Source organism: Lepus europaeus, chromosome 7 (assembly GCF_033115175.1).
Source record: "Lepus europaeus isolate LE1 chromosome 7, mLepTim1.pri, whole genome shotgun sequence".
In the NCBI taxonomy this organism is placed as follows: Eukaryota; Metazoa; Chordata; class Mammalia; order Lagomorpha; family Leporidae; genus Lepus; species Lepus europaeus.
Window position 1 is genome coordinate 15,371,414 of NC_084833.1, and position 26,138 is coordinate 15,397,551.

General features: G+C 34.8%; 1 protein-coding gene and 1 pseudogene across 1 annotated transcript; one reads left to right on the forward strand and one right to left on the reverse strand.

Moving 5' to 3' along the window:
• The first annotated feature begins 3,559 nt into the window (after nucleotides 1-3,559).
• On the forward strand, nucleotides 3,560-4,574 carry LOC133764264 (olfactory receptor 5T9-like). Its single transcript, XM_062197937.1, has one exon. The coding sequence runs from the start codon at nucleotides 3,597-3,599 to the stop codon at nucleotides 4,572-4,574; it is 978 nt and encodes a 325-aa protein (XP_062053921.1). The 5' UTR covers nucleotides 3,560-3,596.
• A 4,324-nt stretch (nucleotides 4,575-8,898) lies between these two features.
• LOC133763641 (olfactory receptor 5T7-like) lies at nucleotides 8,899-11,097 on the reverse strand (annotated as a pseudogene).
• Nucleotides 11,098-26,138: the final 15,041 nt, after the last annotated feature.

The window sequence follows — 26,138 nt, forward strand, 5'->3', positions numbered from 1 at the left end:
TAATGTGTTCCGTTGAGCATAGTGTCTATTTTTCTCTAATACTTTAATCTCATGATTATTTCAGAATTAAGTACTGAAATCAGATTATGTAGATATTCCTTCTTTTATTTTTATTTTTCAAAATTGATTTGATTTTCTTAGTTTCTTTGTGTTTCATATAAATGGTAGAATCAGCTTGGCAACTTCTGGAAAACTACTTTAGTTTCAATTATTGAGGAGGCATTGAATGTACAGAAATTTATTATAGTCTATAATTAATACATTTAATTTTCACTTCTATCATTATATTTTGTCCCCTAACAAAATATGTGTATAAATGTAGGTGTTCACAGTTTTTACAAGCGTCCCCCAATAGTTTTTATGTACAAGGTCAGATTCAAGTCCACAGATTAGTATATGGGATCCCTGTAAAACAAGATGACTCTGTAAACCTCAAAAAATTGAACCTTACCTCTACCAGCTCTCTAATGTTCCAATGTGTATTACTTTTAACATCTTAATTATCTGTATGCTGCCCCATCTCTCCTGTCAATGCTTCCTATTAATATCCTTTTCTTATCCCTTCTGTTAAACTCTCAGTGAACTTTTTATTTTTCCTATCATTTAAAAGGAGGAATACATAAAATTTTAATGATTCTAGTAATATTTATTTATAGTGATACATTATGTCATAGGTCATATTTTCATATTATGGCATCATGTATATGTTTGGGGATTTTGTGAGATTTCATAAGTTATGTTTCCAAGAAGAGGAAACAGGGCTTCAAAGAATTTGCCAACTCTGTGACACTCCAATAATTGCTATCAGAGTTGGGGCTATGTCCTGGATCATTAGATCTCCTTTTCACTGAGGGATCAATTTTTCAAACCAAAGGCTAAGGAGTTATTCTTATAATAATTTTCATTAAGTCATTCATTATTTAATCAATGTTTATGTGTTTACTGTGCAAAAAAATCACCTTGATACAGTTTTGTCCCTGAAAAGAATTAGTGTGTTCCTCCCTGGAGAGTTTCCATGGACTCCAAGTGCTTGAGAAGCTAATATAAGATACCAAAGGCACAGTATTCATATTCACAATATTCCACAATTGAATGGAGAGAGCATTTTCTACGGTAAGAAAGAATACTTCTGTTCACTTACAAGATATTTTCGAAGTTATATTGAATTTGAAGCTGTAGTCTTTAATATTTTAAAATTTAAGAGAAAGGTTATATTAAATTCAAAGTGTATTACAAATTCAATCACCTACTTTCTAGGTAACATAACAAGATAAAAAGCAGGGATTCCCTACATATTTTATCAATAAAACTGTATAATAAAATTTGACTTTCTTGATGATGAAAGATGAGTTAGAAAACAGTAAAATTTGGGGCTGTATGTAAAATTTTGAAAAATTATTAGATGGAGACAAAATTATGTTTTAATCAACAGTGGGATATACTTCACTTTGGGATCATTGTTTTCATCTTATGAAGGAGAGCAAACACATTTAAATTTAATATTTTAGTTTGCTAATTGCTTTACAATTAATGTTTTAAAAAAATCCATGGTCTATTCAATCATCAGAACATATTTTCTTTACCAAGGAATTCAAACACACAAAAATACTATATCGCTACTATTTTAGGGGATAGCATTTCAATGTTTAAGGCAAGTTGCCATAACTGCAACATGATTAATAACACAGAGTGTGGAGTCAGAGCAGCCTGGTCATCAGTCCCAACTCAGCTACTAAGTGATTGTCTAAAGGTGACCAAGATATGGGTCCAGATAGATCTCAGGTTTCTTAGCTAAATAAGGATGCTGATTTATTATTAATTTTATAGGATTCTGTGTGAGTAACATAGAGATAAGGATGCACCATTGCTAACCCCTTACAGCTGTTGAATGCTATGTGAAGGGTGTCATCACAACTTCTTCTTAACCACAGTAATATTATTCTCAGAGACGTCTCAAATTCAGAATTTATGGCTATGTGTTTTAGGAACTGATTTTATTTTAGTTTTCGAGATTGATCATGTTGTGTTTCTTTCTCTCATCTATGAGGGAAATCACTTAGACATTTCCATATTCTTTACATATCAATTAATATGAATACCTATTTGAAGACCAGTGTGGATGAAGTAGTTAAATCTCATGCCACAGTTCCTTAATCAAAGTATAACATGCTCTAATGGGACACAATTTGGAACAAAATGCACTTTAATTCATATGCTATCTTGTTGTTCCACAAATAAGATTGAAGACAGCAAGTGTTACTAGCAAATTATATTGACAAGAGTGTCATGGGAATTTAAATAAACATATTACTCTACTTCAATGGGTACTACTGATATACAATAACAGAAACTCATGTTAAAATGTGTAAAAAATAAGTGACAGAGTATCAGAAATTATTATGTTTAATCTTTAATATACATTTAGTGTCATAAAATGTACAAAAAACAAAAGAAGAATTAGCTTACTTCTGGTTTGGAATCTACTAATTGCTCATTTTTTTATTTCATATTTAATTTTATAAATATCTATTTTAATGTATAAATAAAATATGGAGATCATATTTCATAGGCTTGCATTCTTCAATATAAGTAAAGCTTCATGTAATAGAACAAATATACATGAAAATTCTAGTTACTTTTATTATTCTTTCATTTGAAAGGAGAGTTAACTTTTTCAAGTTCACATTCACAAGAAATTTTAAATTTTTAATGTAGAGTTTTAGGGCACACATGCAATTTTTTCTTCCAGGATACCTTTTTTCTGATATGTCAGAAAGTGTAAGTTTAGAATTACAATGCAATTGTAATTTCTCCTGTGTATGTATGTCAAAATGTATTTTGTAATGGGTTATTTTAGTAAACTACCTATCTGTACACTCCACAGAAATTTTTTGTATATTTTTTCTTTCCATTGTGCTTCTTCCTTTTCTGCCTAATTCCTGTTTGACCATGATATTTTACAATTTATATTTTTGTTTGTATTCTGCTAATTCTTGCATGAGAGATGGGGAGAGAGGGAATGTGAATCAATTGAATAAGGGAAGAGGAAGAAAAAGAGAAACCAGGAGACAGAAACTCAATTCAGGTCCCATATGTGTGACAGAAAGCCATCCACTTAGCCATTGCCCCTGCTCCATAGGGTCTGCACTAGCAAGAAGCTGGAGCCAGGAGCAGGAGATGTTGACTGAAACCAGGCACTCCAATGTGGACTGGATGCTATAAATGACTTATCTGCTAGTCTAGACTTACACACTCACTATATTACTTTTGATCTAAATATTCCTACACACGTTCATATGTGAAACTTAAAGTTGATTTAAAATGAGAAACAAAAAGGGGTAAAAATGAAGAAAGCGAATTGCGACATAGCGACTTAACTGGACAGAATATTGTTTCAAAATGACAACATTAGCCAATAAATAAAAAAAAATTTCATTTTACTCTTACAGCAAAATATATCCATTTGGGTCCAACTTTTTTATCACTGCCTATCCTGTTACCAGCAAGGAAATGGTTCTGCCAGTCTAAGAAACAAACATGAAGATATACTAGGGTGGACTCTATTTTCACAGGATTATCTTCAGAACCCATAAATAATGACTGAGATGGAAGGAATGTCATCATATTTGGATGTACACAGAATTCACTTGACGAATATGTCGGAAGTCACTGTATTCATTTTGATGGGCTTCACAGATGACTTTGACCTGCAAGTCATCCTATTTTTACTCTTCCTAGGAATCTACCTCTTTACCCTGATAGGAAATTTAGGACTGGTTATATTGGTCATTGGGAATTCTCAGCTTCACAACCCCATGTACTATTTTCTGAGTGTTTTATCATCCTTGGATGCCTGCTATTCTACAGTTGTCACTCCCAAAATGTTGGTCAATTTCCTGTCAGAAGATAAATCTATTTCATATTATGGATGTATAACTCAGATGCTTCTCTTCGTTAGTTTTGGGAGCACAGAATCCTTCCTGTTGGCTGCTATGGCATATGATCGCTATGTAGCCATCTACAACCCACTTCTGTACTCAGTGAGCATGTCACCCAGGGTCTATGTGCCACTCATCATTGCCTCCTATGCTGGTAGCATTTTGCATGCCACATTGCACACAGTGGCCACATTTAGTCTGTCCTTCTGTGCATCCAATGAAGTTAAGCATGTCTTCTGTGACATCCCTCCACTCCTTGCAATTTCCTGTTCTGACACCCACATAAACCAGCTTCTCCTCTTCTACTTTGTGGGCTCTATTGAGATAGTCACTATCTTGATTGTCCTGGTCTCCTATGGGTTCATTCTATTGGCCATTGTTAGGATGCATTCTGCTGAAGGGAGGCGAAAAGTCTTCTCTACATGTGGTTCTCACCTGACAGGAGTGTCCATTTATCATGGAACAATCCTCTTCATGTATGTGAGACCAAATCCCAACTCTGCTTCACAGCATGATATGATAGTGTCCATATTTTATACCATTGTGATTCCCATGCTAAACCCCATCATCTACAGTTTGAGGAATAAAGATGTGAAACAGGCAATGAAAAAATGCTTGAGAGAAATTATTTTATAAATTAATATCATTTTCAGAAATAAAGTAAACCTGAAAATACTGCTGTGTCAGTTCATAAATCTGTCATTAGAAACCAGAGAAAAGCTATTGGTTTGGTTAATAATGTTTTTATGTCCTAGACTATTTCTTAGCCTAGACTTAATTAGTCCTCCAATCTATGATTTTTCAAATATAAACTATGTACTTATACACTGCACATTAAGTTCAAAAAGCCACATTAAATGTTATTTGATGTAACTCTATTGCTGTTATATTATTTGACTTTCACTTTCTGTGGATAGAGCTGATACCTTAGGATTTTATGAATTGATGTGTCTTCACTTTGCTTATAGTAAGTTTTCAGCATTCACCATGAAGTTACTGCTTGCTACGTGTTGACTATGATTTGTGTCACGAAAACCCATGCTTGTGTAAAACCTGATGTCTTCAGGAAATGGTTGAGTGATGAAAGGTGGAGTCTTGTTCTAGTGAAGATGTCTAAGGTGTGGGGCTGATGGAAGGCCTGCTGTTCATCCAGGGTGTTTATAAGGTGGTTCTGGTGGGAAGTTTGTCCAAAGTTTTCATTCTGCTTCTTGGCTCACAATGTAATCATTGCCACCACACCTTCTGTACCTAGCCTGCAGCACATGCTGGAGTCTGGGGTCACTCAATGCTCTCAGCTCAAACTGTAAGTAAAATAAACCTTTGTTCTTTCACAAAGAAACTCCTGTCAGTTAATTTAATTAAACTAAACAAACGCAGAATAACAGATTACCTAGTTCCAAATTTTATGAAGGACTTTCCAATTTTTTTTTTTTTAATTTTCTGTCTACCTTCCCTCACACACTGGAATCCATTCAAGTAGTGGACTTGACTATTGACACATTGGGAACAAAACTTGGTACTTTTGTTCTGTTCTATTATTAACATGTTTCCTTGCTAAGAATAAATCACAGAAAATATTTCATCTATTCTACATCTATAACAAATATATTGATAATATTTTCAAGAGTGTAATTAAGGACCTGAAAAAATATGAACTATATTTATAAAAATTACAGCTCAGAAAAAAGTACAAATAAATTGTATATCCATTATGGTAACAGAATGGGAGTTCCTCAAAAAACTAAAACTAGAACTACTATATGATCCAGCATCCCACTGCTTGGTATGTATTCAGGGGATGTGAAATCAGTCTGTCTTTGAGACATTTGCTCTCCCATGCTCATTGCAACACTATTTACGGTATGCAAAATAATGGAAACAATGTAACTTTCCATTACAGAATAGGTAAAAGAAAATGTGTTTTATATATACACAAAGGAATATTGCTTGGCCATATAAAGTATGAATCTCATCATTTGCAACAACATGAATGGAACTAAATGTTGTTATGTCAATTGAAATAAGTCAAGGATACAAAAACAAGTATCTTTAGTCTTCATTCACTTGGGCAGTCTAAAAATGTGATCTCATAGAAGTTAAAGGTATAACAATGAATACCACAGGCTGTGGGGTTGAAGAGAAATGGACAAATTGGGGGTGAGAAAGGTTGATTAATAGGTGCTAAGTTACAATTAAATGGGAGTAAGAAGTTTTGGGGTTCATTGAACAGTAAGGTGCTGGTGGAAAGTTTTAATGTGGTGTAATGAAAGCTGGAATATAGGATACTAAATGTTTTTCCTATAAATTTGTTAAATATTTGAGGATATATATATATGTATATATGCATCAATATTTACCCTAATCACACATTATAGAATGTAAAAATATATTGAAATATCACATATGCCCCATTAATATGTATAATTTTATATTTGTTTAATATTTTTTAAGCTGAAGAGATAAATGAGCATCAGGAGGGTATAGAAGAATGATTTATAGAATGTAGAAGTATAAATTAAAAATAAGTAAAACCAAAAGTTATAAAATGAGTACATAATATAAAATATAATTAAAGGGATACTAGAAGGGAGAGAAATGAAGAAAATTCATATGAAATATAGAAGGATAATTAATAATCTGAGAGAAACCATGAAAAACACTAAAGTATGATTTCTTAAATATTAAAGCTAGGGAAAGCATAATTATAAAATAAACCCAGTCATTTATTGATTGTTCTTAATGGGAGAAGCATTAGTATAATTGGGATTTAAACAGCACCTTACCAATAGTTTAGAGAACTTATTAAAAATTATACAACAAAATAAGACTTTAAACCCCTGCAAATTTTACTGAAGAAAATTTAACTAGAAAAAAATCATATGTAGTTTATATATATAGAGAGAGGATAGATTTCAAGTGGTTCATACATACAGTACATAGCTACAGTAGATACATACATATAGAATATAGTGATACGTCCTTGTTCCTCCTGCCTTTTTTTACTTTCATTTTGAATTTCAATGATAACATATTTTTTTTTTGACAGGCAGAGTGGACAGTGAGAGAGAGAGGGAGAGAGAGAAAGGTCTTCCTTTGCCGTTGGTTCACCCTCCGAAGGCCAACGCGGCCGGTGCGCTGTGGCCGGCCTACCGCGCTGAACGTGACAACATATTTGTAACTTACTCCATCGTCAAAGACTTAGTGCTCCACTTAATGAAGAGGTCAACAGTAAAAACTAGAAAGACCACAGCTCAGCAGGGCTGTAAACAATAATCAGACTCCAAGATGCCAATTTCATGTATACATATTAAATTTTTACACTCTATGTAACATAAATAAAAGTAATACAAAATTAAGCAAACTGCTGCATGGTGTCAAGCTGAGGCTTAAGCTCCTCTGATGTACACTTTCCTGGCTCGTGGAAATGCACAGCGCGGTCAGGAATGGGCTCAGGCAGGTCCCACAAGGAGGCTCTATCCCAGATGAGAGAGATGCTGACTGAAGCTGTGGACCTGACACGGGAAAGACATTATGTGATTCCGTCTACATTCACATATAGTTTGGAAGTCAATTAAAAAGACTTTAGAGAAATCATAAGCTTAACACTTAATAGCTTTTCACAAGCTTCCACGCCAAAACAGAACCAAGACTAAGAACGAAGCAGAGCGCAGCCAGCACCCAGAACCGACTTCTCCCAGTCACTATCAGCTCCTGCTGTCATCCAGGCCCTGTGGGCTCTACAGATAACCCCGCTTTGAATGAAAGACTGCTTTAGGAAGCAGCAAGCTCTCAAAGCTAAAGTGATTACCTTTCAATGTATATTCATATACATCCAACATGTAAAAATGCTGACCTCATGAATTTTATCGAACACATTTGTTGAAAATTCGATCAAATAAAGAACATTTCCTTCGTTCTGAAATGTCCATTCGCACCACTTTGTCATCAGTGACTTCCTTTTATCCTGCGGTCCGGCAACCGAGGATATTTCTCAATTTTTATAGTTGTGATGTGTAAAAACTGTGATATGAACAGAGTGATGCTATATATAATCTGATTGTGACATCATCCACTTCTCACAATATATTTGAGATCTATCTATATATTTACATTTATCAGTAGTTTCATTTATTGTTTATTATTTCTTTCTGTGGTTATACCATAGTTCCTTCAATTTCCCTTTGATGAACATTTACTTAATTTTCAATTTCAGAATATTTTAAATATACGTAATATAAAAATTTGAATGCAAGTATTTTGTCTTTGTGTATAAATATGCTTTCATCTCCCTTGGTCAAATAACAGAGACCTTCATTATATAAGTGAATATTTCATTTCAGACCTTAAAAAACACTCTAAGTGTAGTTTTTTGATTTATATATGTTTGTGAATTTTCTGAAGTGTCTTCTGATATTGATTTCTAATTTTAAACCATTTCTGGGGCAGGTGCTGCGGTGTGGGTAAAGCTGCCGCCTGCAATGCTGGCATACCATATGGGCACCGGTTCCAGTCCAGGCTGCTCCAATTCCGATTTAGCTCTCTGCTATGGCCTGGGAAAGTAGTAGAAGATGGCCCAGATACTTGGGTCCCTGCATTCATTTGGGAGATGCAGAAGAAACTCCTAGCCCCCTGCTTCAGATTAGCACATTTCCAGCCATTCATTATGGCCATTTAAGGAGTGAGCCAGCAGATAGAAGACTTTCTCTCACTGCCTCTGCCTCTCTATAACTCTGCCTTTCAAATAAATAAATAAATCTAACACACACACACAAACTATAAATCATTGTTATCAGAAAAGATGTCTGATGTTATTTCAGTTTTCTTACATTTATTAAAATGTGGCCTAGTACATGCTTTATCCGGGAGAATGGACCATGTGTAGTGAAAATATGTATTTTACACTGGTTGAATGGAGTGATCTGTAGATGCATTTGATCTGGAGTGCACTTTATCCAATTTCTCATTGATTTTCTGCATGAATGAAATCTGCTTTGCTAGAAGTGAGATGCTGATTATTTCCACTAGTTTTGAATCACAATTTATTTATCCCTTTAGTTTTAATGACTGCTTTATATATTCACATGCTCCAGTGTTAGGTGTGTGCATATTTATAATTGTTACAGCTTCTTGCTTGGTTGCTTTTATTATATAATTTCCACATTTGATTCTTTATACAGTTTTCTATTTAAAATATATGTTTTTCTGATAAAAATGAAACTGCATGAAATATTCTCTATATACCTTGTTCTTTTTTTCTGGCTATGTAAAAGTGAAGTAAGTCATTGTGAGCAGAGTATCCTTGGTTCTTTTATTATCCATTCAGCCACTCTAAATTTTTTGTTTATATAATTTACATTCAAGGTAATTATTAAAGAATAAGTAATTACTACAACCATTTGGTTGTATTCTAGCTGTCTGTAGAATTTTGGTTCCTTTATTCTTTTATTGCTGTCTTTCTTGTGGCTAGGTAATTTTCTCTAATGATATGTTTTAATTTCTTGTTTCTTATTCTTTTGGATAGTAATGTACTGTAGACTTTACAATATAGGTGTTTTAATATGACAAAGATTTAGATTGAAAGAAAAACTTTGCAATTTTACTTCACTTTTCCCTATTTTGAATTTTTCAGGTAATAATTTACATACTTAATATTGGATATCCCTCATCAAACTCTTATTGTTTACCTGTTTTTCTTTTAAATTTCATGCCAAGTGTATAGAGTGCTTCAAACACCACCATTGTCACATTAGAATATTCTGGTTGCTAGTAATATTTACATGGTTAGATATTCTTGTTACTCATTATCATGCAGAGAAAGGACTGTAGGAAGACAGAGGAAAAATATGGGCATTTACAAATCCCATAAAATGACCATGGAACAAATCAATCCTATGAAACCCAAGACCTTGGAATTATTACCTCCAGAATTGTGAAAAAGTTAATTTATGTGTTTAAGCCATAAAATGTGTGGTATTTGTATACTGAAGCCATAGCTAAGAAATATGATTAGTTATCAGCATTTTTGTATTGTGTGTGTGTGTGTGTGAATTTAGTAGGAAGTAAAACAATGACACATTATGCTACAACTATAAAAAATGAATAGGTAGATTGTTGAGTATGATGTTTATTTTAAATGTTTGATAAGATTATAAAAACACAACTAAAAACATTAGATAGACACTGAATATATAACATATTTTCAATTTAATTAACTTTATCTACACCAATTTTTCCCAAACACTCTTTTCATGGCCTCTTTCACATCTTTATTTCTCAAACTGTAGATGATGGGATTCAGCATGGGAATCACAATGGCATAAAATGTTGAGACTATCATGTCATGATCCAAAGCGTAACTGGAACTTGGTCTCACATACATGAAGAGGATTGTTCCATGATAAATGGACACTCCAGTCAGGTGAGAGCCACATGTAGAGAAGACTTTTTGTCTCCCCTCAACAGATTGGATATTCAGAATGGCCAACAGAATGAACCCATAGGAGGTTAGGACAATCAGAATAGTGAGGACCTCAATGGAGCCCACAAAGTAGAAGAGGAGAAGCTCGTTTGTGTGGGTGTCAGAGCAGGAAATTGCAAGAAGTGGAGGGATGTCACAGAAGAAATGACTAATCTCATTGGATGCACAGAAGGACAGATTAAATGTGGCCACTGTGTGGATTGTGGAATGCAAAATGCCTCCAGCATAGGAAGCAATGATGAGTGACACATAGACTCTGGGTGACATGTTCACTGAGTACAGAAGTGGGTTGTAGATGGCTACGTAGCGATCATACGCCATGGCAGCCAAAAGAAAACATTCTGTGGTCCCAAAGGTGACAGCGAGAAACATTTGTGTTGCACAACCCAAGAATGAAATGACTTTATTCTTTGATATTAAATCTATTATCATATTTGGGGTAATGACTGAGGAAAATCCAGCATCCACAGAAGACAATACACTTAAAAAATAGTACATGGGGTTGTGGAGCCGAGAATCCCCAATGACTGACACAATCAGTCCTAAATTCCCTAAGAGTGTAAAGAGGTAGATTGCTAGAAATAGGAAGAAAAAGATGATCTGAAGCTCAGGATTGTCTGTGAAACCCTTTAGTACAAACATGGTGACTTCAGTGTTATTCCTCATGCTGAAATCTTAGAGGACAAAGTTGACAAACTGCATAAAATTAAAATCCTATTAGGAAAATAATGAACAATATTGTGACCATGAAAACATAAATTTTGTCTTTGTGTTATTGCTTGACAATGCATAAAGTCCAAGTAGTCAATTGGGAGACAATGTCCGGTTAGTCAAAGTTTAGTGCAACTCACTGCATTTTGAAGAGGAAGATACTGCTGAGTTCACACCATTTGTACAATCATCACTCCAACTGCTTAATTTACAAATCTAGTGTGTTAGATATTTTCATATTAAATCATGTTGAAACAACAAGTGATCTTCTAAAAAAGTTCCTCTTTGCATCCAAATATCCAATATGGTGTACCAATAGATCCAGGAAATAAAAATTCAGAATTCCAGGTCTTTCAGCAATTTTATAAAACAGTTTACACCATTATAACCACCTGTAGAATAGGGGAAAAAACATTTCATTGACAAGAGTTTAGTTAATATTGAAGGATGAAATATGTCAGTATAATTGACTCTTTGAAGTAATTTAAAATATCAAATATGCTGACTACAGTGTTTTAGTTTCCTGTATTGAAACATAGGAAATTCACTGAAACAATTTTTAGCTACTTTAGGTCTTATGGGAATTGACTGAATGAAACTACTAATTAAGGCATGGCATGGGGGAGGAGTTGGTAGTTAATTAAAATGTCTTCTTAAATTCTGTGTTGCCCTTTTATTTTATCCTTTTCATTAATTTATAATCTAAGTATTTGATAATCCATTTGTTCTTCTAGTCCCTCAAAATGACGAAAATTGTAGATTTTTCTGAAAAATGATATTATGTATTTATTCCTTTAAAAGTGTTATATGTGTTTAGATTCATTGACTGTTGAGTCGCTAAAATAACATTTAAGAAAATATTAACTGAGGATTACAACTAAAAATTAAAATGCAATATCTTTATATGTAGCTATAATATAAAATCATCTTTGAGTGAGACATACATGCTAATATTTTAGATTAAATTGGGGGAATAAGTGGAGCAACCATTAGAAAAAAAATGCTTCCTGGTTTGTGTCATGTTTAAGCCAATTAATAGTCTAGAAATTACCTGTATGTGAGTTCAACCTTACTGTTGTTAGTCCATAATACAGCACTAGTTATTGGACAGATTTTAAAATAACTGAAATTCATACTTACAAAAATCTTCAAAAAGTTCATGGAAAATATATTTATTGAAAAAACTGTGACTAGAACTAATTCCTTTTTTAGGTGTTATTTTCTTGATAACCTTTCTCACCCTCCAATCATATTGAATTTCAAGTCCCACCTGGAGTTTCCTTGACTTGGCCAGATAGAATGATTCTGAGGGCTATACATGGCCCAGATAACTCCCCACATATACTGCTTCACCAAAGTCAGTTTGTGTATAGGAGTTAGAGGCAGAATCAAAAACAATAAATGCAATTTTGATGTATATGATGAAATTTGTTAAGACACAAAACCATGGTCAGGCCCATACAATTCTTGCCAACAGTTCAAAGGCATATTTAGTTCAAGATGAGTAACATAGAAATTGCAATCTTGAAGTTGTTTATCGCCCACTTTCATGATTAAAAATGTTATGCAATATTAGACTGTCTTTCCAAAATTTACTCCTCTTTAAAATACCATTATATTTGAATGACTAAGCAAAACAATAGAATAACCAGGTAGGCTAATGAAATGTGTGAAAAAAATACACAAAGTAATTTCTTTTGATATGTCATATATTTATTATAAATTAGACGTGACTATATATTTAAACTTTTGCATCATGTATATTTACTCATTTTTGTATTTTGTATTTTTCCTCAATTCTCATGTTAATGTGACATTAATACAAAAAGAACCATTTTTATAAAAGCAAACATTGGTTCACCTAGTTGAAAAATCTTATGAACAAAAGCTTGTGTCAAGGATATCCTTCTTTAGCTACAGGTAATATATTTATTTGGTAATTGTTAATATATTTTCAAATATTCTATAGGATTTATTTAAGTGAATTCTGAATTTAATATTCTGATCATAATATACCTTTTTTATTTTTGTCACATGCGTTATTCTTTAAAGCACAAATACGTTTTATAACTTTTGTGGTTTATTGATATCAAACACACACAAATTAGCATAATTCCATTTATTACATTACACTGGTTTTTATTTTGCTTTGAGTTAATGAATTTTAAAATACTACAGTATTAAGCACTTCAACTAAATTCCTCTTAAAGTAGCATTGCTACTGGATGCTAAAAGAGGAGTCATCCTAGATTTGGCTATTAGCACACACTGAAAAAATTCAGTTATAAAGTGAAGATGGATATGATTCTTCAAAATTGTAACTTTTAAAATTAATGCAAAGCTACATTTATGAACACACTTCTAACAGCAGGAAAGAAACAATAAATATCCTGGGTTTGATGTTGAAGCACAAAGTTTGCAAACAATGAGGAAAGCAACAGCAGCCACCTGTTATACCCTTGCTAGAGGAACAGGTTTTTATGTGCATTACTTTATTGTGTCTTTGTAGTCATTCACAGCTAATTTGTGCCAGAGGCATGATTGAATCTCATGTTTCTGTGCATCCTCTCCCCCATCTCCTTGCCATAATGATGGTTTTAAAGTGTTACACTACCTGCTATTAGAACATAGGTTCATTTTGCAAGTAACACTCCACACATTTCCCATCCCAAGTAAAATAAAACACTCTTGATGTCTGATATATTTGAAGTTTTAAAAAAAAATCTTTCAGACTAGAGAAACTTTAGAAAATAATCAGTAATCCAAAACAGCTTGTATATTACATAGCCAGTAAAACAAATGTAAAAATTACCAAGTTCTGAAAAATATCAAAATAAAAACCTCTAATGGTTAAAAAAGTCAAATGCATTCTTGCTTATCTTTATAAAAATGAATTCAATATTCTCTTTTTCTTTGTTGTTTTTCAAGAAGTCTTGGTTAACAATTTTTGGTAAAATTTTGTATAAATCAAATTTTCACACGTATTTCCTATTCCCCTATGCAACAAGCAAGAATTAATATTTTTAATGTTGTATGCTTAACAGTGAAAAATTTGGTACAAACTAAAAATTTGATCTTTCAAGTGTTAGCCCTTTTAAAATATTCATAAATGACACACGGTTATTTCTTACCAGTGGAACAGCAAGTGCAGGTCTATTTGCGTTACAAATATGGTTCCTCTTGGTTGTTTATATCCACTTACTTGATTGTTGGTGAAACCCAGAGGAGGTAATCCAAGGAGAATCTAATCCAATTATTGTCTCATTCAAAACAGCAATGTGAAGATTTTTGAATAAAATTAGATAGCTCAGGAGAAAGACACTATATACTGACTCTTTTAGAATAAAAAATCTTTGGCACCTGATTTAAAATGATGAAGAGAACAAATTTCAAAATATTTTAATATTATATAAGAAATCTTATAGTATAATGTATTGCATTTAACCTTGAGACTTAGGGCTATAATTTGCCTTTCCTGAAGTCCAGTTTTCTCACTCTAGCAATTCAAATCCTTTCATATTACAAAAAATCAATAAATGTGCTTAATTACAGTAATGCAAAACCACTAAATGTTTCTTGCAGAATCTAGTGGATGGATTTTCAGTCATTCAAATGCATCACATTTTTTTCTTTTCAACTTTTTTTTTTTTGACAGGCAGAGTGGACAGTAGAGGGAGACAGAGAGAAAGGTCTTCCTTTTTGCCATTGGTTCACCCTCCAATGGCCACCGCAGTAGGCACGCTGCGGCCAGCGCACTGCGCTGATCCGATGGCAGGAGCCAGGTGCTTATCCTGGTCTCCCATGCGGGTGCAGGGCCCAAGCACTTGGGCCATCCTCCACTGCACTCCCTGGCCACAGCAGAGAGCTGGCCTGGAAGAGGGGCAACCGGGACAGGATCGGTGCCCCGACCGGGACTAGAACCCAGTGTGCCGGCGCCGCAAGCTGGAGGATTAGCCTAGTGAGCCGCAGCGCCGGCTCTTTTCAACTTTCATTTAATATATATAAGTTTCCAAAGTTCAACTTTTGAATTATAGCAGCTTTCCCCCCATAACATCCCTCCCCCCCGCAACCATCCCTTCTCCCACTCCCTCTCCCATTCCATTCTTCATGATTCATTTTCAATTATCTTTATATAAAGAAGATCAACTTAGTATATAGTAAGTAAAGATTTCAACAGACTGCACTCCCAAAGACAAACAAAGTATAGAGTACTGTTTGAGTAGTAGTTTTGTTACCCGAGAAGGCAGCTTCTTGTCTTCCAGTAAGAAAGGATTCAGGCCAGCGCAGCAGATCAATAGGCTAATCCTCCACCTTGCGACACCAGCACACCGGGTTCTAGTCCCGGTTGGGGCACCGGATTCTATCCCGGTTGCCCCTCTTCCAGGCCAGCTCTCTGCTATGGCCCGGGAAGGCAGTGGAGGATGGCCCAAGTCCTTGGGCCCTGCACCCACATGGGAGATCCTGGCTTCGGATCAGCACGATGCACCGGCCGCAGTGGCCATTGGAGGGTGAACCAACGGCAAAAAGGAAGACCTTTCTCTCTGTCTCTCTCTCTCTCTCTCACTATCCACTCTGCCTCTCCAAGAAAAAAAAAAAAAAAGGAAAAAAAAGAAAAAAAAAGGAAAGGATTCAGGCATGAGACAGAGTAAGTGGAAAACAAAATAGCAAGGTTTATTAGGGTAGGGACATCCTTAACAACGGATGGTTACCTCTCCAGACAGAACCTGAGAGAGAGTGCCCAGTTGCTCAGACTGAGGGAGAGCAAGGTTACATGGTTGAGTGGAGAGAATACAACTGGGCAGACCAGGTGGGTGGCTCAGCAGGGAGGCAGAGGGCTGAGCACACAGTTTACATTTAGGCCAGGGATTTTAAGGGGATCAGTCTTGTTTTCCCTCCCCTCTCCTTCTCCTCCTCCCTAACAAAGGACCTTTTGGATGTAAATACGAAAAATTCCTTTCTGAGTTTTCGCCCTGATGTTATCAGACAGGGGGAAGCCTGGCTGGCATCACCCTACCTTAGAGGAAGGGTGGTTATCAGGTAGAAGGGGCAGGGCATTTGAAGTAGAGATACTGGGCTGCACCTGGAAGATTATCAGGATGACTTTGAGATGTGGATGCTGGACCTAGATGTCAACTCTTTAGGCCTTTGTCACACACACATAAGCTCATTTCTGACTTCCTACCTAACAGTTTTGCCTTTAATCCTCATAGTACAACACATTAATGGCAGAGGTCCTACATGCAGAGCAGGTGCACAGCGACTCCGATTGATGATTTAACAATTGACGCTCTTATTTATGATGTCAATAATCACCCAAGGTTCTTGTCATGCACTGCCAAGGCTATGGAAACATCTTGAGTTCACCAACTCCAATCTTCTTTGGACAAGGCCATATTCAAAGTGGAAGTTCTCTCCTCCCTTCAGAGAAAGGTATTGCCTTCTTTGATGGCCCGTTCTTTCCGTGGGAATCTCAATCACAGAGATCTTTCATATAGGTCATTTTTTTTTCTTGTCAGATTGTCTTGCATTTCCATGCTTGCGAAATTCTCATGGGCTTTTTAGCCAGATCTAAATGCCATAAGGGCAGATTCTGAGAACAGAGTGCTGTTTAGGACATTTGCCATTCTATGAGTCTGCTGTGTATCCTGCCTCCCGTGTAGGATCATTCTCTCCTTTTTAATTTTATCAATTATTTGTAGACACTAGTCTTATTTATGTAATTGCTTAGACACTTAATCCTATCTTTTTAATCAATTAAAAACTTAAACTGATCACTTTAAGAAGTAAGAAAGCATTGGTACATGCCACCTTGATGGGATTGAGTTGGAATCCCCTGGCATGTTTCTAGCTCTACCATCGGGGTAAGTCCTAGTGAGCATGTGCTGAACTGTACATCTCCTCCTTCTCTTATTCCCACTTTTATATTTAACAGAGATCACTTTTCAGTTAAATTTAAACACTTAAGAATAATTGTGTGTTAATTAAAGAGTTCAACCAATGGTATTAAGTAGAACAACAAAAACAAAAACAAAAAAACACAGAAAGGAATAAAATATTAAGTTGTTCCTCGACAGGACAAGGGCTGATCAAATCATTGTTTCCATAGCGTCCATTTAACAGGTTTCCTTTTTAAGTGCTCAGTTAGTTGTTACGGATCAGGGAGAACATATGATGTTTGTCCCTTTTGGACTGGCTTAATTCACTCAGCATGATGTTTTCCAGATTCCTCCGTTTTGTTGCAAATGGCCGGATTTTATTTTATTTTTTTTACTGCTGTATAGTATTCTATAGAGTACCTATCCCATAATTTCTTTATCCAGTCTATGTTGATGGGCATTTATGTTGATTCCATGTCTTAGCTATTGTGAGTTGAGCTGCAATAAACATTGAGGTGCAGACAGCTCTTTTATTTGCCAATTTAATTTCCTTTGGGTATTCCAAGCAGAGGGATGTCTGAGTTTTATGGTAGAGTTATATTCAGGTTCTGAGCAATCTCCCAAAAGATTCCATAGTGGCTTTACCAGTTTGCATTCCCACCAACAGTGAGTTAGTGTCCCTTTTTCCCCATATCCTCGCCAGCATCTGTTACTGGTAGATTTCTGTATGTGAGCCATTCTAACCAGGGTGAGATGAAACCTCATTGTGGTTTTGATTTGCATTTCCCTGATTGCTATTGATCCTGAACATTTTTTCATGTGTCTGTTGACCATTTGGATGTCCTCTTTGGAAAAATGTCTATTTATGTCCTTGGCCTATCTTTTAAGTGGGTTGTTTGTTTTGTTGTTGTGGAGTTTCTTGATCTCCTTGTAGATTCTGTTTATTAATACTTTGTTGGTTGCATAATTTGCAAATATTTTCCCATTCTGTCGGCTGCCTCTTCACTTTCCTAACTTTCTTTTGAAGTAAGAAACTTCTCAATTTGATGTAATCCCAATTGTTAATTTTGGCTTTGACTGCCTCTGCCTCTTGGGTCTTTTCCAAGAAGTCTTTGCCTGTGCCTATATCTTGCAAGGTTTTTCCAATGTTCTCTAATAGTTTGATGGTGTCAGATCAAAGATTTAGATCTTTAATCCATGTTGAGTGGATTTTTGTGTAAGGTGTAAGGTAGGGGTCTTGCTTCATGCTTCTGCCTGTGGAGATCCAGTACCATGCTGTTTTGATTATAACTGTCCTGTAGTATGTCCTGAAATCTGGTATTGTGATGCCTCTGGCTTTGTTTTTGTTGTACAAGATTGCATCATTTTCAGCATAATTTTTCTGAGAAGAATGTCTTTGGTATTTTGATTGGTTTCACATTGAATCTATAAATTGCTTTTGGGAGAATGGACATTTTGATGATATTCATTCTTCCAATCCATGAGCATGGAAGATTTTTCCATTTTTTGATATCTTCTTCTATTTCTTTCTTTAAGGTTTTGTAAATTTTGTAATTTTCATTATAGAGATCTTTGACATCCTTGGTTAAGTTTATCGCAATGTATTCTATTGTTTTTGTTGGTATTGTGAATGGGATTGATCTTAGCAGTTCTTTCTCAGTCATGGCATTGCCTGTGTATACAAAGGCTGTTGATTTTTGTGCATTGATTTTATATCCTGCTACTTTGCCAAACTCTTCTATGAGTTCCAATATTCTCTTAGTAGAGTTCTTTGGATCCCCTAAATAAAGAATCATATTATCTGCAAAGAGGGATAGCTTGACTTCTTCCTTCCCAATTTGTATCCCTTTAATTTCTTTTTCTTGCCTGATTTTTGCATCTATGTTCATCAGGGATATTGGTCTGTAATTTTCTTTCAATGCTGCATCTTTTTCTGGCTTAGGGATTAAGGTGATGCTGGCTTCATAGAAAGAATTTGGGAGGATTTTCTCTTTTTTGATGTTCTGAATAGTTTGAGAAGAATTGGAGTTAGTTCTTCTTTAAATGTCTGCTAGAACTCAGCAGTGAATCCATCTGGTCCTGGGCTTTTCTTTGTTGGGAGGGCCTTTACTACTGATTCAATTTCTGACTCTTATTTCTGAGGTGTCTGTTGCTACATTCCCTTTTTCATCTCTGATTTTATTGATTTGGGTCTTTTTTTATTCTTTTTTGGCTAGTTGGCACAATGGTGTGTCAGTTGTGTTTATTTTTTCAAAAAACCAGCTCTTCTTATTGCTGATCTTTTTTTTTTTTGGATTGAATTCTGTTGATTTCTTCTCTATTTGTAATTATTTCTCTCCTCCTAATAGTTTTGGTTCCAGTTTCCTGCAGTTTTTCTAGATCCTTGAGATGCATTGATAGCTCATTTGTTTGGTGCTTTTCCAATTTGTTGATGTAGGCACCTATTGCTATAAACTTTCCTCTTAACACTGCTTTTGCTGTATCCCATAAGTTTTTATATGTTTTGTTGTTATCCTCATTTACTTCAAGAAAGTTTTTGATTTCTCTTTTAATTTCTTCTATGACCCATTGTTCATTCAGGAGCATGTTGTTCAATCTCCATGTGTTTGCACGTGCTCTAGGGATTCCTGCATTGCTAATTTCCAGCTTCATTCCACAGTGGTCTGAGAAGATGCATGGTATGATTTCAATTCTTTTTAATTTGCTGAGACTTGCGTTATGGCTTAGTATGTGATAAATCCTAGAATAGTTTCCATGTACTGTTGAGAAGAATGTGTATTCTTTAAGTATAGGGTGAAAAGTTCTATACATATCTGTTAGTTCCCTTTGGACTATAGTGTCGATTAAATCAACTGTTTCCTGGTTGATCTTCTGTCTGATTGATCTGTCTATTGCTGAAAGCGGAGTATTGAAGTTCCCCAATACTATTGTATTGGAGTCTAAGTCTCCCTTTAAGTCCCTTAACAAATCTTTTAAATAAACCGGTGCCCTTTAATTAGGTGCATATACATTTATAATAGTTACATCTTCCTGTTGAATTGATTGCTTAATCATTATATAGTGCCTCTCTTTGTATCCCTTAACAGTTTTAGTGTTAAAGTTTATTTTGTCTGATATTAAGATGCTGTTTTTGGTTTCTGTTGGCATGGAATATCTTTTTCCAACCTTTTCCTTTCATTCTGCATGCATCTTTTTTGGAAAGATGTGTTTCTTGTAAGCAACAAATAGATGGGTTTTGTTCCTTAATCCATTCAGCCAGTCTGTGCCTTTTAACTGGAGAGTTGAGGCCATTTACATTCAATGTGACTATTGATAAGTAGTGACTTTGCCCTGCCATTTTCCCAAAGATATTCTTAATATATGCTTTGAACTTCTGGTGATCTTTTACTAGGAGATTTTCTTCCTTTACCTTCTTTTGTATTGATGACCATGTTTCTGTGCTTCTGTGTTTCTGTGTGTAACACATCTTTAAGCATCTTTTGCAGGGCTGGATGAGTGGTGACAAATTCTTTCAATTTCTGTTTGCTATGAAAAGGCCTTTATTTCACCTTCATTCACAAATGAGAGCTTTGCAGGATATAATATTCTTGCATTGCATTTTTTTTCTCTTAGTACTTAGCCTATATCTTGCCATTCACTCCTTTTTTTTTGGAATATATTAACTGTCACATATCAGAGGTATTTGTCTTTTTGAGACCAGATTATTTCACTAAGCATAATGGTTTCCAGTTGCATTCATTTTGATATAAAAGACAGAATTTCATTTTTATGGCTGAATAGTATTGTATAATGTATAAATTGCACATATTTTTTATCCAGTCATTAATTGATGGATATCTGGGTTGCTCCCATTTCTTAGCTATTTTGAATTGAGCTTCAATAAGCATGGGGCTGTAAGTAAATTTCATGTGGCTGGGTCATATGTAGATCCATTTCAGATCTCTCTACCATAATGATTGTATTAGTTTTCATTCCCATAACAATGGATTAGCGTACTTTTCCCCTCACATCCTTGCCATCATTTACTGGGTGTTTTTGTCTGATAGGAAACATTTTTTAGACATACCTATTTATTAATTTTAAAGGCAGATTTACAGAGAGGCAGAGACAGAGAGATGGCCATCTGCTGGTTCACTCCTCAAATGGCTGCAAAAACAGGTGCTGGGCAGATCTGAAGCCAGGAGCCAGGATCTTCTTCCAGTGTCTTGAATTGTTTCTTTTTACAAAACTATAAAAGGATTCTGTTAATCAGAATTTTTAAATAATAAAATGATAAATGCTTTAAAAATAGTTAATTGACCATAGATGTGTAAATCTATTTTTATAAACTGTATTCTGTTGTTTGATAAGTCTGTCTTCTTTCCCAAAATCTATTCATTGTTTTTAGTTTCATGGTAAATACTGATATGAAAATATTTGACTACTCCTAATTTATTCTTTTTTCAAAAGTGTTTGACTTCCTTAAATTCTTTCTTTTTCATTTATAGAATCAAATTGTCAATCCCTGCAAAAATGCTTGTTTCTTTATTGGAATTGCATTGAGTGCATAAATAAATTTAGTATTGTGTTTTAAGAGTCATAGGATTTGTTTTTATGCTTTTATTGCATTATCATTCTTTTTTTTTTAAACTTTTAGTTAATGAATATAAATTTCCAAAGTACAGCTTATGGATTACAATGGCTTTCCTGCTTCCCCCCCAACCACCATAATTTCCCTCCCACCCTCCCTCTCCCCTTCCATTCACATCAAGATTTATTTTCAATTCTCTTTATTTACAGAAAATCAGTTTAGTATATATTAAGTAAAGATCTCAAAAGTTTGCCCCCACATAGCAACACAAAGTGAAAAATACTGTTGGAGTACTAGTTATAGCATTAAATCACAATGTACAGCACATTAAGGACAGAGATCCTACATGATATTTTTAAATTGATTAATTTTCTATGCAATGTCCAATTTAAAACCAAGTTTTTTTTTTTTCATTTTCAATTATCTTTATATACAGAAGATCGATTCGGTATATACTAAGTAAAGATATCATCAGTTTGCACCCACACAGAAACACAAAGTGTAAAAATACTGTTTCAGTACTAGTTATAGCATTACTTCACATTGGACAACACACTAAGGACAGATCCCACATGAGATGTAAGTATACAGTGACTCCTATTGTTGACTTAACAATTTGACACTCTTGTTTATGGCGTCAGTAATCTCCCTAGGCTCTAGCCATGAGTTGCAGAGGCTATGGAGCCTTTAGGGTTTGCCGACTTCATGCATTATCATTCTTTTAAAGTTTCATTTTTGTGTGTCATATTTGGTAATCTTTTTTTGTCCTATTTTATGTCCTTAAAAGTTTTTTAATAATGTCATTTATTTATTTAAAAAACAGAGTGATAGAGAGTGCATGAGAGACAGAGGAAAGAGAGGACACAAAGAGAAGGGAGGAGTGTGTGCGGGAGGGAGAGAAGGGGGGGAGAGAGAGAGAGAGAGAATTTTCTACCCACTGGTTCATTACCAGATTGCCCATAACAGCCAAGACTGGGCTGCCCAGACCAAAGCCAGGTGCCCGGGACTACACCTGTTTCTCCCATGTGAGCGGCAAGGATCCAAGTACTTGGGCCTTCGTCTGCTGCTTTCTCAGACACCTTAGCAGGAAGCTAGACTGGAAGCTGAGACTTAACTGACAATAGGGCTGCATGGCAGTATTATTTTTTACTTTATTTTTTCTGCAAAAATCCATAATCAACACTTATTTCCCATTAAACTACAATCTCTGGGAACACAGGTTAGGGATATAATTATTTCCCACAGTTTTTCAAATGTTTCTTATATGCATATCCAGTACTGACCTATCCTCATTAGAGAGGATCACCAAGACAGGTTAAAATTCCACACAATTCAGAATATTTGAGCTTTATCTCTGCCAGATCACTAAAGCTAATGCTCTGTTCCATTGAATGTCACAAATATCTGCCTCTGCACCCTTTCCTATCCACGTGTTCATTTCTTATCTTCTCTCGCAAGCTGTCAATAAACATAAAGACGTTTCTTATACTTCTTAGAAGTGTCACACTGAAATCACACAAGTAAATATTACCAAGTTTATAAATTCTATTATGGGTTATGCTTTAATATTATATCATTATATACAGGATTACAGGACTTTTCAGATAATTCGCTAAGCATAGACCCATGAAGGGGAATCTAGATTCAGAGAAGTTAAATCATGAACTCATTATCATAGAGCTAAGAAGTGTCAGAGCTAGAATCATTTTTAAACTAATGATCAAAGTTCCTCTAGGTAATGCATTTCATCATGAACTTCACAATTCCAGAATCATCTATTTGTTGACTATGAAGAAAATCGCCTTGACACATTCCTGTCCCAGAAAATAGTTAACATGTTAATGGGACATCCCTGAGGGCTCTGAGTGCTTGAGACACTGATATAAGAGACCATGCTCATGATAGTCATAACTTCTCTTGATTGCTTGGGTTGTTCATATTCAAAGGTAAGAGAAAGGGCTTTTGGAGACTTAAAAGATCCCTTACAGGGTTCAGAATCTGAATTTGTGGTGAATGTGCTAATGTTTAGCTTTGAGAGAGAAGATTCTCTCTCACACTCAAAGTTGTGTTACAAAGGGATTCAACTGCCTTCCAGAAACAATAACAGAGAAAATTGTGGGGGTTTGTGACATGGTTTGGTCAATAGAACTGTAAAATAAAAATATGATTTAATTTTCTTCATGTAAGGTAACAGAATGTGCGCAATAGAGTTAAATAACCGAGTTTATAATTCAGGAAAATATTTTTAGATACAGAGAAAGTTAACTTTCATCCTACCATTGGCTATGTTTAACTTTGGGATCTGATTTTTGCTTTCTGATATAGAATTTCTCAAAATTTAAATTTATTTTACTAGTTAGATACTTGATACATTAGCTTTTAAATTTACTATTTAAAATTTAAATTTACTATTTAAAAAAAAAGACAACTATAAAAGGGTATCATCTTTGATCATCCCTGGAAGATAAAGCTTCCAAAATTCTGACATGTCACAAAGGGATTGCAGTACTGTCAAGGTGAAATTGTATGCTGTGGAATCAGAGAAATCTAGGCTTCAAAACTGGTTTTTCTATTAAGTGATGGTATGAACATGGTAAAACATGTGCCCAGCTGGTCTCAGTATTCTCATGTACAAAAAATGATACATTGTATATTTTGCAGAAGGTTTTGTAGGCTAAATGAGAAAATGTACCCAAGATGTATAATCCTTCCCAGTGGCTTAGTTACATGTGGTAGCTTCTGCTTTAGCTGTCCCTCTTCTGGAGTTCAGTGCTTGTAATACTGCTCTGGAATTGAACATGAACATGAGGGTGCAGCAACTGGTTTTAATTTAGTTTTCAAATTGATCATGTTGTATTTAAAAATCCAGGATGCGTTTGTGTTTGTAACCACATCTCTTAAGTGAAACCAACCAGATATAAACACAACTATTTTGAATATGTTTAAATATCACCTAACAGAGCCACAGCTTAGGTGAAGTAGGTAAAATTCATAATTTTTCTCTATCATGTTTGCAGTTTCCACAGCAAAGTTGATAAATGCCCTAATGATAGATGAGTTGGCATAAAACATAATTTCATGTATGAACCACTTCCTTACTGTACATTCAAGAACAGATCATGAAGGTTTACAGAAAACTATATTGATAGGACTGTCAGGGGAATTTAAGTGAAAACACTGTTATTCATGTGGTTCTGCGCAGAGGCAAAATTCAGTGTCTGAGCTGCATTTTAAAAGTTCTTTTATAACAGCATATCAGAGACCTTGGGCTTAATCTCAATAGAAGTGTGTGTGTGTATGTGTGTGCCACATAATAAATATGTGTAAAATCTGAAAAATAGAACAGCTACTGATTTGGGGCCCAGTAATTATTCTATGTTTTATGAAAGCACTTTCTAAATACCTATTATTTTGTTAAATAATTAAATTTTGTGATGTTATATTTCAAATATATGTTCACAAATAACTAAAATTTCAGCTCACTAAAATATATTTTATTATATCTTATTAAAAAGTACTCAGCCATCATCCCATGTTCTTTCATTTGCAATAGTTACATGTGAAAATTCTTTTAAAGCTTAGTTATTTGTTGATTTAGAAGGTTTGGTAATTTCCTAAAATTAATTTGCATATTTTCCTTTCATTGTGTTTTTCCCTATAAACTGATTCTGTTTGTTCCTAACTCTTTTTTTTTGTTTTTTTTTTTATTTTGACAGATAGAGCTAGTGAGAGAGACAGAGAAAAGTCTTCCTTTTTCCCTTGGTTCACTCTCCAAATGGCCACTGCAGCAGGAGTTATGCTGATCCAAAGCCAGGAGCCAGGTGCTTCCTCCTGGTCTCCCATGGGGTGCAGGGCCCAAGGACTTGGGCCATCCTCCACTGCCCTCCTGGGCCACAGCAGAGAGCTGGCCTGGAAGAGGAACAACTGGAACTAGAACCCGGTGCCCATGTGGGATGACAGTGAGGCAGGCGGAGGATTAGCCAAGTGAGCCAAGGCACCGGCCTCCTGTCCCTAACTCTTAATTAAATTTTTCTATATATATCCCATTAATAGGGAGAATAGACAGAGAATGGTAGTTTTTAAACCAAGACGTATTGTGCGTCTCTTCAAAATACACTAGTATGTATTTATACAATTTACTAATTACTTTACAAGCTATTTTTATTAATAGATCTGTTCAAATAAATTATTTGTAAACTACAAATTTTTGTAAGCAAAATGTTTGTGGTCTGTGTTTTGTTATAACTGACACATAAGTTATTTACCTTAAACATAAATCATAATACAGTTTTGTTATATAATTTATATTTTTCTAAGGAACAAATGAATAATTGTAGCCACACATTTATGAAACTCTTTTATGCGTTAGAGAAAATAGTCTGCTAGGATTTGTGAGGACATTTCCGGGATGATACAGCTACATGACTCTTCTTTCTTTCTTTTTTTTTTTTTTTTTTTTTAAGATATATCTATTTATTGGAAAGGCAGAGTCACAGAGAGAAAGGAGAGACAGAGACAGAGAGAGTGAGATAGTCCATATGCTGGTTCACTCCCCAAATGGCAAC